Source organism: Ctenocephalides felis, unplaced genomic scaffold (genome assembly GCF_003426905.1).
Source record: "Ctenocephalides felis isolate EL2017-DRISC unplaced genomic scaffold, ASM342690v1 CF-g0.4_SCAFFOLD_01170, whole genome shotgun sequence".
In the NCBI taxonomy this organism is placed as follows: Eukaryota; Metazoa; Arthropoda; class Insecta; order Siphonaptera; family Pulicidae; genus Ctenocephalides; species Ctenocephalides felis.
In genome coordinates, this window is record NW_020537324.1 from 1,978,614 (window position 1) to 1,999,390 (window position 20,777).

The window sequence follows — 20,777 nt, forward strand, 5'->3', positions numbered from 1 at the left end:
CGTTAAAGCAATTATATTAGCCACGTGGAAAATATAAATAGGTTGATAAAGCTATGTAATTCTCTTGCAATTGCTTTTCTTCTATCTAGGCCAGTCGTAATTATTACTGATATCTTATTAGAAACAGAAAATGCTGCTTATTGTAAAAAAATCTGTTACAGTTATGTTTTAATCTAATACATTAATTTTATATACCATTCTGCAGTTACTAACTCTATAGATATTAAAATATATAAGAATCTCTATAAAATATTAAGTTTATTACGGATGATGACATATTCAAGAAAGAACTAATTTTATATCTAATTTCATACATAATTAAAATCTGGTGCATATAAATTATTTTAATTAAAGATCATCATAGTTAAGGATATTTGACCTAAAGTTTAATAGATCATATTAATTATAGTACAATTATCAATTACTTAATTGACCCTTGCTTGCTTATATTACACTGAATTGGAACAAAGATTAAAGCATTTAGTATGATGAAAATATTAAAAATGTGAATTTTACTCTTATAGTAAAAATCGGGTATTCAATTCGATTAATTGCTTTTCAAGTATTTTTATCTATTTTCTGTCTTTTATTTTTTCTTGTTTATTTCGGTCAAGATCTTTCTTATTAAAATGATGCGTGCATGCATGTACAATTTCCATAAAATATTTATTTATAAAGTATTGTTATCACAAAATAGAAAACGTGAGAAATGTGTTTTCCAGTAAATGGTGTTTTGTGACTAAATAGCGTGTGATTTGCGTTTTTGATGTCAATGATGTTTGTAAAATTTAGTTTCGAAACTTATTTATCATTAAATTAATCTATGTATAATATAACATTAGATTTTTACAGTACAAACGTTTATATTAATATTTTACTCTGGGTTTTGTGATCTAGTCCTGCCATTTATATTTGCAAAACTGGGATAAATTTATTTAAAATTATTCAAATGAAATTCTGAAAACGCTCGATAAAAACAAATATCACTTTTTTTTGTCTGAACGTATTGAAAAGGTCAAACTAACTTTTCGAAGTACTCACATTTCTTCTGAACTTGTATATATATATATTTAAAATTATATGTTTTGTTTCTATTAAACAAGGTGAGATGTATTATTTTATTCCAAACAAGGCTTCGAGGAAAATCTTTAAAGAACCAAATTATTTTAGCATTTTCTCAAATATCTAATTATTGCTAGTGTCAAGAAATTATAAGTAATGATGAACACGTGTCCTGAATTATGTACATAACAGTAAAAATAATATTTCCAATATTAATGTGTTGCCATTTACATTTCTGCTCATTTAAAATCCATCAGCGGTCATCTAAGTATCATTTAAGGAACCATTAGAGTAGATAACATGAAATGTTAACTTTTTGGCCATTATTTAGTCATGGCACATTATTTAAACAATTGCATAATAGGTCATTTTTTTAAATATTGTACTTTAAACCTCGAGAATTAAATTTTAATCAATTTTAGAGTGAGGCGGGGATTGACAAAAAATCAAGAAATATCACGTGGGGGAGGTAAGATATCACGTGTAATCAAAAATGTTACAAATTTTCTCCTAACTAAAAATACAGGTGATGTTTGTTTGGGGAGGGAGGGTAATTTTGAATATCACCACGTATCACCAAGAGGGATGGGGGTCCAAAAATCCTTAAAAAGTCGATCACGTGACTAATCGATGCCCCCTAAAGTGTACTATGTGTACTATCCCCTAAATCAAAGTGTTCTCTATTACCACGTTTCTATTTTTAATACCAATCTATTTGATTTGTCCGAAGACTTTATTCTTCGTTCCTATATTGGTTTCTTAAGAACTGGCACTCTCATCTTATAAATTATTCAGAGACTTCAACAAGGAGCATTTCATTTCATGTGAGGCACGTACGGCATTCATATTTGTTTTACAGAATGCACAGGATATTCACTTGCATAATATATTAATACGAAGGCCAAATCGACAATTGTATCAGTAGATTGTAAAATAAATATATAAAATCATTTGGAAACCAACGATTTTACATTTATTTACGAATCTCTATATTTAATAAAATATTCATCTTAATACAAAATATATTTTATTCTTACAATTAGTTATTATTATTTATTTCTATATGTATTGTTCAACACCACTAAGAATTGTACATGGACACACTAATTATAAGAAGAATCTACACGTGTTAAGATTTTTGCATAACTTCTGCATATTGTTTATATTTTAATTTTGATTTTACAGTTTCATAATTTTAAAACCTTAGATATTAAAAATCAATATTGAAATGCTTTACAAAGTCATAAGTCTGCTCCATAAATCCTTTATAGCATTAAATATTATATTCTCCGGATGGATTAAAATTTAATGAAGATATATTGCTATCATTTAGCCAATAAATGGTTTCACACAAATTCGCGAAGAAATAAAGCAATCTCCAGAAATATTTAGGTTAAAATCTATTTCTATATGAATCTATTAAATTTTTATTTAAAAAGATTATTTCAAGGTTACATAATCGACATCGAGCTTCATTTTTTATTCATATGATTTTTCTCACGGGGAAAAACTTTGCTCGTATTTCTTGAACAAATTACAAGGGGATGTTGTCAACTTGGAAGTATTATAAAGTCTAATTTATGCAGTTCCTGGAATTTCTTTAAAGTTATACGTATTGTTTGTGTAACACTTTGTATTTATCTTTGAAAATTGCATCTTGCTCCTTGAAGTTTATATTTTACACGCTATTAACAAAGTAATGAATTAATATTTAATTTTTATGCATGCAACGAATTCCTCCCTTTCTAAAGTGCCTTATTAAGTTGCTATGATATTTATAAATATCTTTGTTATAATTTTAAATTTTGTTATTTAGTTTTACCTTTTCACTTTCACTATTTAAATTGCGTTCATTGTATGAACTTATTTGCGAATCTATCAAAATAAATTTAAATACTACTAGTGAAAGTAGTTTTTTTTAAACATATTAGCATTTAATTATTTTTAAATCTGACCTGGGGTCAGTTTAGAATAACACGTCGTTTATATATAAAAAAGACCTTATTGGTAATAAATGAAATTTATGTTTGACCATGATTTTATGGTCCATTGTGATGTTTCAAAAAATTATTTATAAAAATCATATAATGATAGTTCTGAATATAAATATATGCTGATGGAGAGCAAAGCATCAAGTATAAAAATAAAAATATTTTAAAACATTTTTATTATTTTTTCAGACGTTTTGAGATACAATTTTATGTCATATATATCTTCTGATGATGGCATTATGTTGAATGTCGTAACCTCAGGAAAAATACAGACATTTTAAATTTTTTCTTATTTTGTACTTGATGTTATGCTCTCCAAGATGGTGATGTAAAATTTTATACGAGTAGCAGTGGACAATAAATATTTACGATGTAATCCACCATGAAATCTAGAGATATCAAGTTTATCTTCGTACCATGTGACTAAATTGCGTCATTAAATGCACGCAATTACCTAGATACTTCTCGATGTAATAAAATTCTTTACTGGTCATTTTCCAGTTAGTCTCATTAAGAATCCAATTTTATTCCTTTTTGATTTCAAGAAATCTCGTTGCTGTATTAAACTTACTTAAATCACTATTATATGTTTCGTCTTCTATTGATAGATAGTACGGTTAAAATACCCTGGTAGCAGTTTTAAATTCCAATAAAGTAGATAAACCTGATAGAAACCGGATTACCATGTTTTGAATTGCTCAGTACTACATTCAAACTTGAATAACTGAGATTTGTATTTACAATCTCGATTGAAAGACGAGGTCATGAAACTCATATCTACAGATGATTGCAAGATCGGAAAAATATAGAATTAATTCAAAATAAGCTGGTTGAAAAATGTTGTATTTACAGTCATAATTATGACATAAATTTCTTGTATCATAAAGGTATTTATTCTTATCATTGGAAGAGTCATTATCGACATTACCTGACATTTCTTACATACCAAACAGACGTTCTATAGAATGATAATTAATAAATGCCACAAATATATTCTGATTCATTAATATCAAAATTTACTAATAGCATCTTAAAGCTCAGTTCCAATTGTAATGTGTTTATTTCAAATATTCCCTGTTTATAGTTTCTCGTGTATTTTTTAAATATTTCTCACGGCGACAAAATCAGTATTTATGCATGTCTTGTAGCAGGAATTAAATATTGAAAACGAAAACGGATATGTTGAAATAAAAAGTGGAAATAAAACACCCTCGGATTTAATTTTTAAATATTTCTCCTCCATTAACCTTTGGCCGATCAATCTTACGGGGTTGGTTAAACAAGAGTAGTTGATGTAACTCGAACATGCTAAGCTTTTTATTTTTTTCTGTAAAAACTAATCATGGTTTTGGTTGAATCCATATACCAGATTTATTTATCAAAATATCATCGAAAGTTTACGAAAACATTGATCTCTATTAATCATTATTATTGCCCCATGAAATACAAACATGTAATTACCTTTGTTTTAACGCCCTATAAATGCTCGGGGACATATTGATCCAAACAAGAACTCATATAATAAACCGCGCAGCCTTACAAGTGTCATACAATTTAGACTAAACGAACCAGTCAAATGCTCATGAAATAAATTTAAATAGAAATAAAGATGTTAAATATAAAAATTTCGTTTAGTATATAAATGACTTTATAGCTTAGTTAGACAGAATCCGCAGATGTCGGAGTGTTCTGATGACGACAGATGTGCGATAGTGAAACGTATGGGGTCGAACTATATGGAACTACCTGTATTACAAAATAAGAAAAGGAAACAGAGCCCTTTCTAAAATCAACCAGGAAGATATTATGAATTGAATTTGTGTTGTTTATTTTTATACAAAGAAACTCTTCGAACGTACGTTTAGAAAATTTTGGTTACTCTACAACTCTGGCAACTCCACAGAAACGTTATGATTTAAATATTCTTTCATTAAATTGAATTTATATTAGATGAAAATATTTATTAGTTAATAATCAGACTCTAAATGGATTGCAGTTATAAAAATGATGATACATGGATAACACATCTCCAGAGTTCGCGTGAAAATGCTCTTTTATTACCATCAAGTACTTAGGTGTATTATGAAACTCGAGCGATTTTAAAATATTCATCATCCACATCACACTTCAGAAAAGTAGGCAGATGCAGTAATAGAAAGTGCCCCTTAAAAATTTTCAAAGTAAAATTTCATATAGCATTGCCCCCTTATTGAAATTCCACCTTCATTTATCTACATGCGGAGTCAATGCTATTCGAGCAATTTATTTTAATTGTTTATAAATTATTAAGTTATCTTAAGAGAAAGGATGTTTTGTTTAACAATAGAACTGTAGAATTTCATTTATATCCGGCTGGTATTGTAGAGGAAAAAGCACCAATCATGCGTCATTGTTACTGGGTCACAAATTGTATGCATAATCACTTTTTAGAAACAATTACCATAAACAAACACTTTGAAGATAAACAAAACAATTATTGATTTAGCATTTCATAGGACATTTTTCAGATTATAAAATATCAGAAGGAATAATTAAATTAAAACCACAATTTATATTTGTTAAAATTACTTTTATTTACAATTAATTACATTTAATTATTTGTTATTTAAGCTTAACATTTTTAAATTACATTATAATAATTAAAGGAAATTAAAATATTTATTCATAAATACATATCAATATAGGGTGGCGGTCGGGATACATTTTTAATCATTATCCCAAAATATTTTTGTCCAAGTTGATATTACCCCATGGTATAGAGAGAAGAGCACATACAGTAAATATCAATTAAAAATACATACTTTTTACCTCCAAATATTCCATTTTTATCGCATTTGGGTTAATTTACCCTGGTTCCCTGACCACTGATATAGGGTGTCATAAATAAAATAGTAATTAAAATATTGTTCCATTCTATCTCCTCTAGTAATTAGTGCAAATCTCTGTATTTTACGTTCTATAGGGCTATAGAATTATAAGAACTGTTTTTGGTTAAGGATTAGTTGTCGCCTTGGGACTCTATCTACTTTTAAGCATCAGTTCATGTGGCACAGAATTTTAAAATTTAAAATAAACTAGCAATTTTGAAACTAGCAATATTATAACTCTTTTCACAAATTTTGCATAGAGTATATAATAAGTTTTATCATGTAATTTGGAGTTCTAAATTAGGGGGCGTCCATTAATCACGTAATCGATTTTTAAGAACTTTTGGACCTTCCTCCCCTTGGTGATATTCAAAATTACCTTTCTCCTCCACCAAAATATTGTAATTTTTTTCATTTTTTTAATGTTCGGATTTAAAAAAAAAATAGGTAAAAATAAATACACGTGATATCTTACCATACTCCTCCTTCCGCCACGTGATATTTTGTGATTTTTTGTCAAATCTCCCCCCCCCTCTAGTTCATTTGTTACAGAATTTTAAAATAAATTTGAAAACTAGCAGTTTTTATATTATAACTTTTTTCACAATTTTTGCATTTGGAGTTACAAATTAACCTATTATCATAAATTTCAATACTTGTTGTAAAAAAGTCTTTATTACAATTTCTTCATGTATGTGCTAGGTAAGTCTAAATCTATCATAAGATATCCAATATTTTATTTATCCTATCGATTCGAATATTATATTTACAAATATATTCATATTAGACTTTCAATTATCTGTCCAGTTTGGAATGCAATTCATAATTATCCATAATATTTTGGAGACTCGTCAGTTGTAATTATTGCAATGAAATCATAATGACCATAAGCACCAGATCTGTCATGAGTTATAGATGTCCAATATCACATTCATTTAGAAATGTGATAATTTACCCCATCGTTTCACAAATAAATTCATATCCAATTATCAATTATCTGTCCAGTTCGGAATGCAATGTAAATGAGAATCGTCTGTCGTTTGTCGTGTATGTATCAGCAGCTCATAATTCGTCCCTTGTTCCAATTTGTAAACTGTTGCACTGGCAGTTCTGTTTCGAAAACCCGTGGGAATGTTTAGACCAACGGTCGTATTCAAACTCGGAAGAGGCTAACCGTTCGCTTTGCTCTACCCATACCTAGCCAGGTATGTCAGGAATAGATAGAGAGTCGGGGATAATGAATTGTTGTATGTTAAGTCAATTGTAGGCTGAATTAATAAAATATAACTAGTGGGGCGCATGGCATCGTGCCTTAAGGCAAATTGCTGGAACTTCCCGTACCAATTTTTTTTTTTTTTTTAAGATTTACATTTTTGAAAAAAATTTACTCTGAAAAAATTAGATTTTTGAGAAACTATAAATTAGACAAATACTTTTTTTAAAAAAAAGTTTTCTTTATTTTGACATATTTTGGAAATTCTGAACTTTTTTTTCAAAGTAATCGTACTGCTTTAACGGCATAGAGGCGAAATATCGAAGCTCGTAAGCGCCGCGTCGCCGTCTAACGGATAAACATTGGTAATGTAAACAAAATTTATACTTATTGTTAAAATCTCTATAAAATATCTGATAATTTGATGTGCATACGTATGTCTAATGATCATTTTTGACCGCCGAATGGCTCATTTTTTTACTTTTTTCTCCATATCTCCGAAACCGCTAGTCCTACCTTCATGAAAATTTTATCGATTCTTCATCTTGTCAATACAAGTGAAATGTTTTTTGAATTATTCAAATCGGACGCTCCGTTCTCTTAAAAACTGAGTTACCGTTTTTGGCACTTTTTGCCCCATATCTTCGGAACAACTAGACCTGCCTTCGCTAAAAACTAATCAGCACGTCTCCTTATCAATACGAATCGAATGTTTTTTGAATTATTCAAATCGCTTTATCCGTGTTCTCGAAATCGTCGACGAAAATTTGTATCCGAACACACATACACACGGACACACAAACACACACACATACATCCATTTTTTCTAAGGTATGCCAAAATGTTTAGAAGGTTTTAAAACGTAAAGATATATACAATTTTTCATTTTCGATTTTTTTGCGATTACTATAATTTACCCTTCGGGAAGTTAAAAATATTCTAGTATTTCTAAAGGCATGTAAGAAGAATTTGAATTTGTAGTATGTTTCTGGCTAGGTATCAGAAATAGATAGAGAATCGAACACATTATTATCTTATATTTCGGATGCAGGATTAAATTTACCCATTACAGAAATAAATTAGCTTAATTGAATTAATTACAGTAACATACAACACGAAAACGAAACTAAGCCTAAATTTGTATTAACACTTACTTAATTAAATTACTCATCATATATTGATGGCGCTAAATTTTATTAAAGAAAAAATGCAAATCGAGTTAAGAATTTTGTTTTAAAAAAGCAAATTAGTTTTTTTTTATTCTTAAAACTATGTTTCAAAATTTTACCCTAGTGCTGTTTCTAAAATGGCAAGAGACCGTAGACCGTAGAACAGAGTCATGAGGTGTTCACATGCGTGTAAATATTTTTTTATCGGGTTAGGTAAGGGGCATTTTTCGATATAATCTCACAGCTTATCTTTTAGCCTTAAATACTAAAGTTTTTGGACCGTGTTGACATCAGAATCGATAGGGAATTGTTGGTATAATATATTGAACAGCAATCAGAACTAATTAGGTGTATTTTAACTTATAACTTAAATTTTATGAACGCTTTTATAAAAGTAGTATTTTTAATTGTGATTGTATTTTCAGTTCGTATCCCTACTGATCCAGCCTAATTTTGCTTATTTTTCCTGAAATTGTTTCGGTTTCTCTGAAGTGAGTATCTGTTCCAAATTGAATCCTCATAAAGTTTTTGTATTATCAGTTCGCTATAACAAGCGGTTTAGTTTTCAAAGCGATATCATTTCAAAAGCGTCTGAATATATTTTCCTAGAACTCTATAATGATATTAATTATGATATTCATTTCTTCTTGACATTCGATTTATTGTTTTACATTAATGATTAGAGATGCAAATGAGAATATCGTTGTTATTGTTCGCATATATTTGATGTTTCAGATTAAGATAAACATTGATAAGCATTTATAATTTGTAGAAAGAAATCTGGGCTTCAATTCAATTATCTATATTAAGTGTAATAAGATACGACTTCTTAGAGCTAAAGAATCTTATCATTGAATGTTGAAAAGTAAATAATATTTAGTGCATCATTAATATTTCATTCATAACTTGATAGTTTTTAGTACAAATTAATACATGTATTGCATCTAAGCATTTATTAGAATTTATAGTAATAAACAATTTAAATTGTCCATTCTTCATACTTGAATACAATTCATCGAATAGAGTCACTCACATGTTACTATATTAATTTACATAATTCACAAACCTTCATGTTTTGAAATACAAAAAATAAACAGACCGTGACTGTAATTGACAATACGATAAATAAACGATTTAGTTTGTGTATTGAATTGAAATATTCATCATATACTTTTTATGATAGCTGAACCAAAATCGAATGAATATTTGAAAACCATAACGGAGGCAGATTTTATTTTCGTACCGGATTTATACTCTAGGTATTTTTATTTATTATTTTTTGATAGTCTTTGTAAAATTTTGATATGATATCTTTCAGATGAGCAAGTACCAGATACATATATATAGTTTGCACAATTAAATGAATAAATAATTATTGGATGTGTTAACCTCCGCACGTCATGCCTGTAAATTACACATGCTCTTCGTTCTCCTAATAGAAGTATCTATTTGTATTGCATTGGTAACTATTATGTCAAGGTGTACCAGGTTTAAACACACGCTTGCAAAACAGCCGATTTAATAAGATACAACAATATCTCAATATAGAGAGCGAAAACAATATTTAATTTATAATTTTTCCAAAGAGTTAATAAAAATAAACTTTTTTGACTACTTTATAGATAGTCATAGATTTATAAATATTACCCTCTCGCTATTATTTACAATTTTTTCTTTACAAATTTCTGCTCCCTAGACTTTCTTCGGCTGTCAGTTCTTTGTATTTTTCTCTTCCCTCGTAAGTTAGATAACTTACTGCATCTTCCACTCTTCTTTTTCCCTGTTTTTAAGTCCTTGCTTTCACGTCGAGTTGTTGCACTTTTTTGCAGAATTTGTCCGATCCTGTTATCGTGCTTAGTAAAGTTCTTTCTTCGTCGGCTGTTCTCAGATTTTTTTCGTTTGTTACCTCTTTAATCTTTTTCATTCGCCGCCCTGCACCACATGTAAATTGTCCCTCCAGATAGTTTTCGTCGGCCTTAGAATCCATGTTTCCGATCTGTATAGAGCTTCGCTAGTACTTCACGATACCTTCTATAAAGATTATAAACATAGTTGTATGTTTACAAACAATTATAAAATAAAATAACCAACCTGGTAGGTTTTATAATGATATCAACTCGTGGGTGCCATAATGAAAGTTCTCTTCTTGAGAATAAACTGAAGTTGCCAATCAGTGAGGTTAAATTGTGTACATTTTGTTCGAAATTAGGCTACATTATGATAGTAACAAATAGTAAATTATTTTTTTAATTAGCTAACTAATTAGTTAACCGGCATTTATTTATCGTTTATATTTTTTTAACCAAATATAGCCTTTTTTGATATTTACTCTGTTCCCATTCATCAATCTTAAGTACTACGAGTATTGTTCTTTGGCAAACAAGCCAATTGTAAACTTATATAAAAAATTGACGTTTACAGTTGTATATGCACAATTTATGAAGGCCAAAACCCTACTTTGGAATCAATTTTCTCAATCCAATTTTCTAGATTTATTACATAAATCGATGTTTACAGTTGTGTAGGCACGTTTGTGAATATTAGAGAAATACGTGCGATCGGCGTCGTTGCGGTGTATGCATTAGCACGTGGGGCAGCTGGCCTGTATCCGCCTGATACACCCAACATCTGTTTCCAGAGTTGCATTAGGATATAAAATTACTAAAAAATTACTAAATTAGATTAAATTCGCAATTACTTTATTTATAATTATGTTTTTACAACTCTATGCAATTCGTGGAGATAATGCATCAGCATATATTGTTTTCGCCTAATTGTACTTTGCACAAAGTTTTATGAACTTTCCTGTGGCGTTTCGCCAAAGTGCTTGCAAAAAGTTAAAATTAAATATAAATCTGTTGTCGTAATTCCCCATTTTTAGTAGCATTTTGCTTATTTTGAAATTAAGTGTGTGTTTGTTAATGATCATATGATAGTACCTACGTCCGTTCTAATTTTACTCACAGTTTTCATCATTTCATTCATCATTTCCGTAGACTTTTTGCGTTGGGTTTTCTTATCCCATGAATATTATTTCTAGTAATTAGAATTACATATGATGTGAGACACGGTGCCGTGATTTGACTTCACATAACAGTGATTGCCTCCGGGAAAGGCCATGGTTGTAGAACCTTTTGTCGCAAAAATAATAAAAATTACAATAAAATCTTCTTGACAACTAAACTATACATTACTTTGGCAGTGAATGAATTGAGACATATTAACATAAAAGTTAATTTAAATTGCTCACTCATTTTTCAAAATATAAACTTGGTAAATCGTAGTTTTAAAAAATTTAAATGACATGTTCAATTTTAACATGTACAAATCATTTAAAGCGATTTTACTCCCAATGATAAGTTATTGTTTTTCATGTATATTTTTACATAATATTTCATTTTAATTTCTAGCTTGATAACAAAATTTCAATATAAGATGAGTATTTATGAAATTAGATTTTTAGAAAATTTAAGGAGTATGCAACATTTTTTTAAAAAAAAAAATAGGGTCGGTACGAAAAGGTTGAAAATCACTGGGTTACCTACTTTACATTAATTTTTATCATTTTAATTGAAATAATTGGTATTAAAGTTAATTAGTTTTTATTTAATAGGTTATATACTATTTTATTTTGAATTGATATTTTTTTTTATTCAAAACTGCAGTTATAATTTTTATGAATCTTAATTCTGCATTTTTATGTTACTTTACAAAATTATTTCTCTTTATTTAAATATTTCAGAAAGTTTTATAATATTATTCATTTCTAAATATATTTACTTAATTGAATCTTCTATCGCACGTTTTTTGCCATCAATTACACTGCTGTACGAGCCAGCAAACCGCCCAAATATTTGTTACATAATTTATTTTAAAAATTACCAAACATCAATAAAAATTTAAAATTTACACTTATAAAGAACTAAAAATTACAATAAGAAATTGGAATTGTCAGTAATTTAATTCAATGTGATCAATTTTGATCAGCACACAGTTTGTCTATAGGCGACACTCGTATCGAAGGTGTCAAAATTATTTTTGTTCAGGTTTTTGTTAATTCATTGTTTTATTGACTTTGCATACGAGTACATTAGCCATTTATAATTTACTTAAGTCTAATCATAATTTTCATCAAAACATTTCTCACTATGACTACACAATATCTGCACATGTGGTTTTACACTACTTATATAGAAGTCTTATTCTACTTATGCATATCTCATTTATAATCATTTATAATTTTATCTTATTGGATTTAATATCAGTATATACGGGCACCATATTATTTTTTTATCAGTCAACAATATTATAAAATTAGTTGGAATTGAGATTTTTTGCCTTATTATCTCCTTCCATAGCTGTTGTCTATCCTTTTGCCATCTTTTACATACCCTGATGGCGTGCTCTGCATCTCTTTAGGGGTAGAATATTATTTGTTTTATTAAAAGGGTTAAAAAATTATTGCTTTTGAATAAATTATTAAGGTTGGTCACCCCTGTCGGTGGCATATGGGGATTGTCATTGCGTTTGCGATGTGGTCACTGGGCAGACAATGACTCACTGTTCTTTGTTACGGAGTCGCTCACGTGAAAAGCGACTCATCGGCAGTACCTCTCGTTTTTTACAAGGCTGATCATAATTTATTTTTATCTAAATTATCAATATCAATATTTAGAAGACTATCAAATATAACAGCAGTGGCACTTTTGTATACCTAATTGATGAACAATTAATTTGATAATAGAACTATTACCAAGGCTGATTACTTGCAATCATGCCTTATTTTCACCTAAAACATCAATATTTAGAATCTATAATATATAGCAACGGCGGTATTTGCAATATATCTAATTGGTGCAAGATGACAATATTTATATTTATATTAATAATGTGCTAATAATAATTATTATTATTATTAATGGACATAGCTCCTATGATAATTGACCAGAACAATAGGAGGCATAGTATGTATTAGTAAGATGTAGGGCGGGTCGATTTAAAGGTGACTTAGGCACATATGATTTTCGGATTCTAGAGATCAAAATAAGACGAGGATACTTTGCTAAGAGGAAGATACTTTGCTGAGGAAACCATACCTCTAAAATGAATTCTGATGACCCGTGCATTGACCCAAAAATGCACGGCACATTAGAATTCATTTTAAAGGTGTGGTTTCTTCAGCAAAGTATCTTATTTTGATATCTAGTATCCGAAAATCATGTGTGCCTAAGCGACTTTTTTTGACCCATACAAATCGACCCGCTCTAGTAAGATGGGAAGGTAGTTTTGTTGTTATTTTTGTTAGAAGAAAGTGAAGAAGTAAAAAATATTTGTAAGATTACTGTGATATTGGAGTTGAAAGATTATTGATTAAGACCTCCCTGAATACAGAAAGTGTAGTTTACATTATTCAATCCCAGTGATAGATTGAAAACGTCTACTTCTCGAAGAAGTGAATCTTTATCTTTTAAAAAAGACTGCTATCAGTGTCGTCTTCAGTTTACATATGTTATCGCAATAAAGTCAGACCTGTCTTATATCTGATTTGGTACCTGAGATACATATTGAATTTTCACGGCAGAGAATTCGAGTTAATATTTTGATGGGAACTTTAGCATTGTCTGCGGATTTAGAGGTCGTGGAACCCAATTATAAAAAAATATATATATAAAATGATGTTTCTAACGTGGGATGCGAATAGTGAATTAACGCATAACGAATGTATTAAAAATATATTTCTTGTATGTATAAAAATTTGATTAATCCAAGTTGACGTATTAATTGCAACTAATTTCTAGTTGTACGTCAATTTATAATCCTCTCTAATTATGAATTTCAAATACGTTCGAGTCATAAAATTTATAATGTGTACTTTTTACTCCGTCACAATCGTCAGCATTTTATCGCACGTGTGTTGGATTACAATTTGCTGTTTTCGTATCAGTTCATATGTTTGCTCGGACAAATACAGAAATGCTCGTCAGTTGTCGAGGATCAGTCTCTCTGTTTGTCCAAGGACCGAAGCTTAGTGTACAAATAATTTTTATCAATACTCAGATAATAGATTTTGTGGATTTACAACGAAAAAATATAGTGGGATGAAAATCTTATGTAACGGTTCGCCAAAGATAATGGACGTATACGTAATAGAATATGATTTGAGCCGGCAGGTTAATAAATTATATTATAAAAGATATTCATTTTTCTAACCCTCTTAAAAATTATTTCATAATGGTTGATTAGATGCCTAGATGCGTTACTTCTAGCATGAATTTTTAAAATTCTTTAGATTTTTTTTTGTATTTTTCAAGAAATTTATCGTTCTGGTGTTACTTTTGTTAGTACGATTTGGTATGCTGATGTTTTTCATAAATAATTTTTTTAAATTGGTGGTTCATCTTCAGACCGTCAATTTGTTTTCAAAAGTAATGAATCTCATGCGGTATTTACGTTTAAATTTATCTGTATTGATTTATAAAATTATATAGTCAATATAATTATATAGATTTATATAATTATTGGATTTAAAAAATGCATTAACATTAATATGCTTTATTTATACGTTTCGATCATTCAGCAGTTCCTACCAAGAAAATCAAGAATAAGATGGTGTAAAACATTTCTTATAAAATTTTAATTAACTATGAACACAAAATGGAAAATAAAATAAGGATTATTAAATACAGAAATGTACTATAAAAAATGATCCAACATGGAAATTATCCAACTATAAAAAATGATCCAACATTACCATAGAAAACTAATATTTTGTTCGAAATGCAGAAAATTTAAATTAATTCTAGTATTATTACTTTTTTTTGCTCAAATCAAAAATTGTAAAATTGGTAATTCAATGTGTCTTTTAGAACTTTTTATATTACTTTTTTTTTTTTTGAAAATTCATTTTGAATAAATCATTTTTTGTAATATTATTAATTTAACTTGCATATTCAAACTTTTTATTTTAAATATTTGTTTGAAAATTGAATTTTTAATAAATAGACTTTTTTTTGTAAAATTTGCACTATGCACTATTAGGCATCATTATTGTATTGAACATATTTGGGTGCTATTCTATTTTTTTATTTTTTATATTTCTTCATTTCTTTTTCTTCATTTTTATAATATAACTGTTCTATTTGTTTTTATTGGAGTGAACTGCTGAACAATGACACGAATTTTAATATTAATACATCCTGAATTTGACGATTTGGCTGCTATATCTATCAACAAATATGTTTGAACGTCTAATATAATTAGAAAATATGACAATATATAAATTAACACAAAATAAATTATAAAACAATTATTATAACTATCATTGTATTCTATTACGACTTAATCAAGATAAATAATAAATTTAGGTGCGTGCAATTGCGTTTTAATTTGCAATTAGCAACACACGTATATCTATACATCGACCACCAAGGCGTTTTCCAATATCATCTGCATTGTATAATTAGTTTTTTATTCAGTAGAACATTAAATTATTATGCTCATTTGCACGAAAAAAAAAAAAATTCGATGCTTTGCAATACCAAACAACCGTAATGAAACTAACGGTCTAGGTATTGTGAGCGAGAATTATTTTTTGTAGTTAAATTTATTTATATTAGATAAAATATATTTTATTTTTTATATTGATTTTTTTATTGATTTTGTATATGTTTTGTTATCTTTTTCGTTTTATTTTCCTTTCATGTTACAAAACAGACAGAAATACAGGACGAAGGGTCAGGATAAATTTTATCAAGGATTATTTGAGGGATCCTACGAGGAGATTATTGAAGATACGAAATAATTTAAAATAAATAAAATACCTTAAATTGAGATAAAATATATAAGAACTTAACTTTTGGCAAAAATTATATCCTTAAAAATACTCTAACTGAATACTCTAACATGCCAGATATTATCAAAGCTGGTATAAGGCCCTTAAAAAATCATAAGGGCTGGTGATATTTTAGTCTTCCAAATTATTACGATGTATATAATCGCGACTAGAATTAGGTGACAGTTTTATTTTGAATGTATTGTGTGTGAATTTTGAATTGTGAAGAAGACGAAGAATGGGTAATACTACAACTCACGAACCTCTGGAAGGCAGATTTACCAGGGGCGGACTTGCTGCTAATCATAATGGAACGGTAAGATTATGACACGATATTAATTAACAAGACACTATAATCAACGATCATGATAATTATCAAATTTTAACAAATGTGTATTGTTTCGTCTTGACCAGGTTAAAACTAGTGCAAATTTTATTTTCATTCCTGAATCATGAATGTTATGGCATCATGTTGCATGGATGCATGTTTTATATCATTGTATATAAATGCATTGTCTTACAATTATAAGTGCAACTATTACCTTGTTGTTGTTGTTGAAATTTCATTTGGATAACAAGTTCATTTTATAACAAAATCGTTTCAGGATAATAATAATTAATTTGTAATCATATTATTATAGAAACTCGATTTTCATGCGATGGTAATAAAATATATAGGACTTCACAATTTTTTACTTGATTATTCCTATTCGCGTTACTAATTGCAAATTATGAAAGTGTTAATTACTTGCGGTTATATCGATATAAATCTTTTGAATTTTATTGCAATAAATCTTGTAATGGCATTCGAAATAATCATATTTCAGTAATGGTTTTGTGCACATCCTCCGGCAGAGTTACTAATGGATGTTAATGGATTGCAAGTGAGAAATGTTCTAGCGTCTTCCAAAATGGGCTTGGCAGAAGTGCTGCTAACTTATTTAATTCCAAAATAATTTAAATTGATTGAAGTGCATCTATTTCCTTAAACTAATTTAGAGCGAACTTGAAATTCACTATAGTAATTAATTACTGAAAACTTAAGTAAATAATCACGAGATTAATTGCATATCGTCAGCGTGTTACCAATAGCATATACATACTAATATATTGCTAAGGAATTATAAAATGATACTATTAAAGATTACACGAACATCTATTCTAATTTTGAATGTATCAGTACTCACCTACGATTTTTTTCACATATTCCAGGTATCGTTAATATTCAGCATTTTTTCATTGATTGAAGCGAACTATTTCAGTATGTTTATTAGCTGATTGTAATAATAGTTCATATTTGTATTTATGAAATCGACTGCCTTGTAAGGAATATGTGGCACACAGATTCAGCAATTTTAATGTTATACTTAACACTGTATTTATGTATGTTTTACTACGTATTTCGATTTTTATTTTTCAAATGATTAAAAGTGCTTTTTCGAAGGATTTTATCTCGGACATAAAATCATCAATAAATGATTTTCTGTAATGGCGTACTAACGCCAACACTTGTTTGAAAAATTACTAGTTTGTCATTATTCCTATCTAAGAAAGAAAAAGTTTTTCATTAAAAAGTATTTTAATTTTTCTCAAATGTAGTCTAACCTTTACACAAATATAAGAAACTATGGAAATACCAACTAAAATAATTTCATAACGACTACAACTGAGTTTGTATAAAATACTTTATTAGTTTTTCTTGCTGGTTGCATGTTTAATTATAACAAATTACTTTTTGCTGGGTTTTCATAAACCAAGCCACTAAGGCAATTTCGCAGTATGTTACTTGTGTTTTTGTGGTTATACATGATAAAATTGATTACGTTTTGGAGAATGCTCGCAAACAACGATGCGCATGGTAATAATATATTAGTTTGAAAATATTTAATTTTAAATAATGAAATATTAATTTTTTTAATTAATGCAGTCGATCCTAGAATATAGCAATATTTTGCGAACACATTGCAAACAACAGATTACCCAGGGGCAATGGGGAGGAACTATTAGGCTGAATTATCCAAAAAAAAACTCAATAGATCATTTAATTGAAACTTTATAGTCATTTAAGGTGGAAAGAGCCAGGAAACGATAGAGATAATGAGATTTTGATTAATATGCAAACGATTTACTAGAAAGGAGATTTTATTAACTTCCCGTAGGGCAAGTTATAGTAATCGCAAAAAAAATCCAAAATGAAAATTTTTATATATCTTTAGGTTTCAAAACCTTCTGAGCATTTTATCATACCTTAGAAAAAATGTATGTATGTGTGTGTGTGTTTGTGCGTGTATGTGTGTGTGCGGATACAAATTTTCGTCGACGATTTCGGGAACACGGATGAAGCGAATGAATAATTCAAAACACATTCGAATCGTATTGATGAGGAGGCGTGCTTATTAGTTTTTGGCGAAGGCAGGTCTAACCGTTCCGAAGATATGGGGCAAAAAGTGCCAAAAACGGTAACTCAGTTTTTAAGAGAACGGAGCGTCATTTTAATAGTAACATTTTAATAGTAAAATAAACATTTTACTTGTATTAACAAGATGAAGAACTGATCAAATTTTTATGAAGGCAGGTCTAGCGATTTCGGAGACCTAGTAAAAAAAGTAAAAAAAAATGTCATGTGACGGTCAAAAATGATCATTAGACATATGCACATCAAATTATCAGATATTTTATAGAGATTTCAACAAAAGTATAAATTTTGTTTACATTCCTATGGCTTCCGTACCAATGTTTACGCGTTAGACGGCGACGCGGCGCTTACGCGCTTCGATATTTCGACTTTATACAGTTAAACCAATACGATTGTTTTGAAAAAAAGTTCAGAATTTCCAAAATATTTCAAAATAAATGATTTAAGATAGAATGATTTCATATGGTTCGAAATTTTATTAAAAGTTTCAAATCATTGATCAACTTTTATTGATTATTATTATTGATTATTTTTAATTACTCGAATTTTGAATTGCGGTACGGGAAGTTCCAGCAACTTACCTTGACGTATGATGCCTTAATTGCCTTTGCCTTAAGACAGAACTCCACAGCTAGTCGTTTTTTTTCAATTTGCCATTTGACCCTCAATTTCGGCTTTAGATTCGTGTTCAGAGGTAAAATCTACATTGAAAAACCTATGCCGCACACCCAATCCATGCAAGTACAGTTATTTTTCGGACCTGTGTTATTATTGTAAATTTTTTAACGATTAATGGGTTTGTCAACTAATGGTCTTTGTTTTACAGCTCAAAATTGAAAATAATTTATATGGGCATCGCTATATCTAATTAGGCAATATATGATCAATATTATATAAATTCTAATAATAAAATCTATCAATTAACGGATTCACGGTTGATTTGTCATTCAAATACATCATAAAAACAAGAAGTTTGCAAAAGCTCAAAAGACGAAAGTCCCGATTGCTGTTAAAAATGAAAGTACAACTAAAAAGCTCAAATAAATGCGCATGTGATCTTTTTGCGACCTGGTTTCCAAATAAATCGTTCATCTACTATCCCAACGGATTTTCCTGATCCCAGGCCATTTTGTCAGTTCAGAATGCGCCAATTTCCATCGCGTTTTCATACGTTTTCTGATCACGTGTGACTATGTAATCAGAGCACGCCGAGCTTGACGTGCGTCGCTTCGGCCGTGCCGAACTTTCAGCGACGCGGCCTACCGCATTGGTTCAAGGTCGGCCCGGGCGCGGAACGCCCGAGAGCTTTTTAGATGGAACATATACATTGTACACCCTCTGTGGAACGTGTGAAAAAATATTTTCGCGCCTGGAGTAGGTTTAACGGTTGACTATTTTATAATTTACCATCTAAAATAATTATTACAAATACTATTATTACAATTAGCTAATAAACATACTAAAAAAGTTCACTTTAATCAATGAAAAGATGGTGAATATTATCCATACCTGGAATATGTTAAAAAAATCGTAGGTGCAATCTGGTAAATTAAAAATTAAAATAGATATTCATGTAATTTTTAATAGTATCATTTTATCGTGGTGTTAATGAAGCAAAGCTTAAAGGTATAGTCACATATTTATATTTTCTGTAACTTACAGCACTTGTTTTTAAATTCTTCATCCTGAAAATAATAAACTATATTTTGATAAGAGTAGACAGCGCTTTCAGCGTGTTCTGTTTCTTTTCTAGTTTTCTACTCTAGCAAACTCTTGCAATTCGTGTTTCGTCGATATTTATAAAAATATATTTTGAAACCATCACAAAAAGCAGTTATAAATCAAACTAGGTTTAACAATTTTTTATTTTGTAATCGTGTCTTCATACGTAATAGTTGTATCAGGTGGTACTTTGCCAGATTATTTGATTAAATATAAGTTTATAAGTTTTTCTTAAATATAAGTTCATAAGTTCCAAATATTTCTTTTTGCGGAAACTAAATTTAATTTTTTTTTTAATTACTATATTTGTTACAACTGCTAAATAATTTAACGTCTAGTAACAATAATGAACAATAACATAAATTTAAATAAAAAGAATACAAAATAAGGGATAAAATTTTCATTAAAATATGATATCCGTGAAATGTATAACAATTAAGTTTGAAAATTTTGAACGATGTAAATTGATTTGCAATCTAAACAATTAATTTGATAGATCTGATTTC

General features: G+C 29.0%; 1 protein-coding gene across 3 annotated transcripts in view; it reads left to right on the forward strand.

The window, feature by feature from the left end:
• Positions 1-20,777, forward strand: part of LOC113366510 (protein numb-like) — a 45,366-nt gene that overhangs the window by 16,802 nt on the left and 7,787 nt on the right. For 2 of the 3 annotated variants that reach the window (XM_026608128.1, XM_026608129.1), the window contains exon 2: positions 16,016-16,449. The exons of the other annotated variant lie outside the window; for it this stretch is intronic. In XM_026608128.1, coding sequence (XP_026463913.1) covers positions 16,372-16,449 — 78 coding nt within the window. In that variant the 5' untranslated portion in view covers positions 16,016-16,371. The remainder of the gene's footprint in view (positions 1-16,015; positions 16,450-20,777) is intronic. 3 annotated transcript variants of the gene reach the window in all.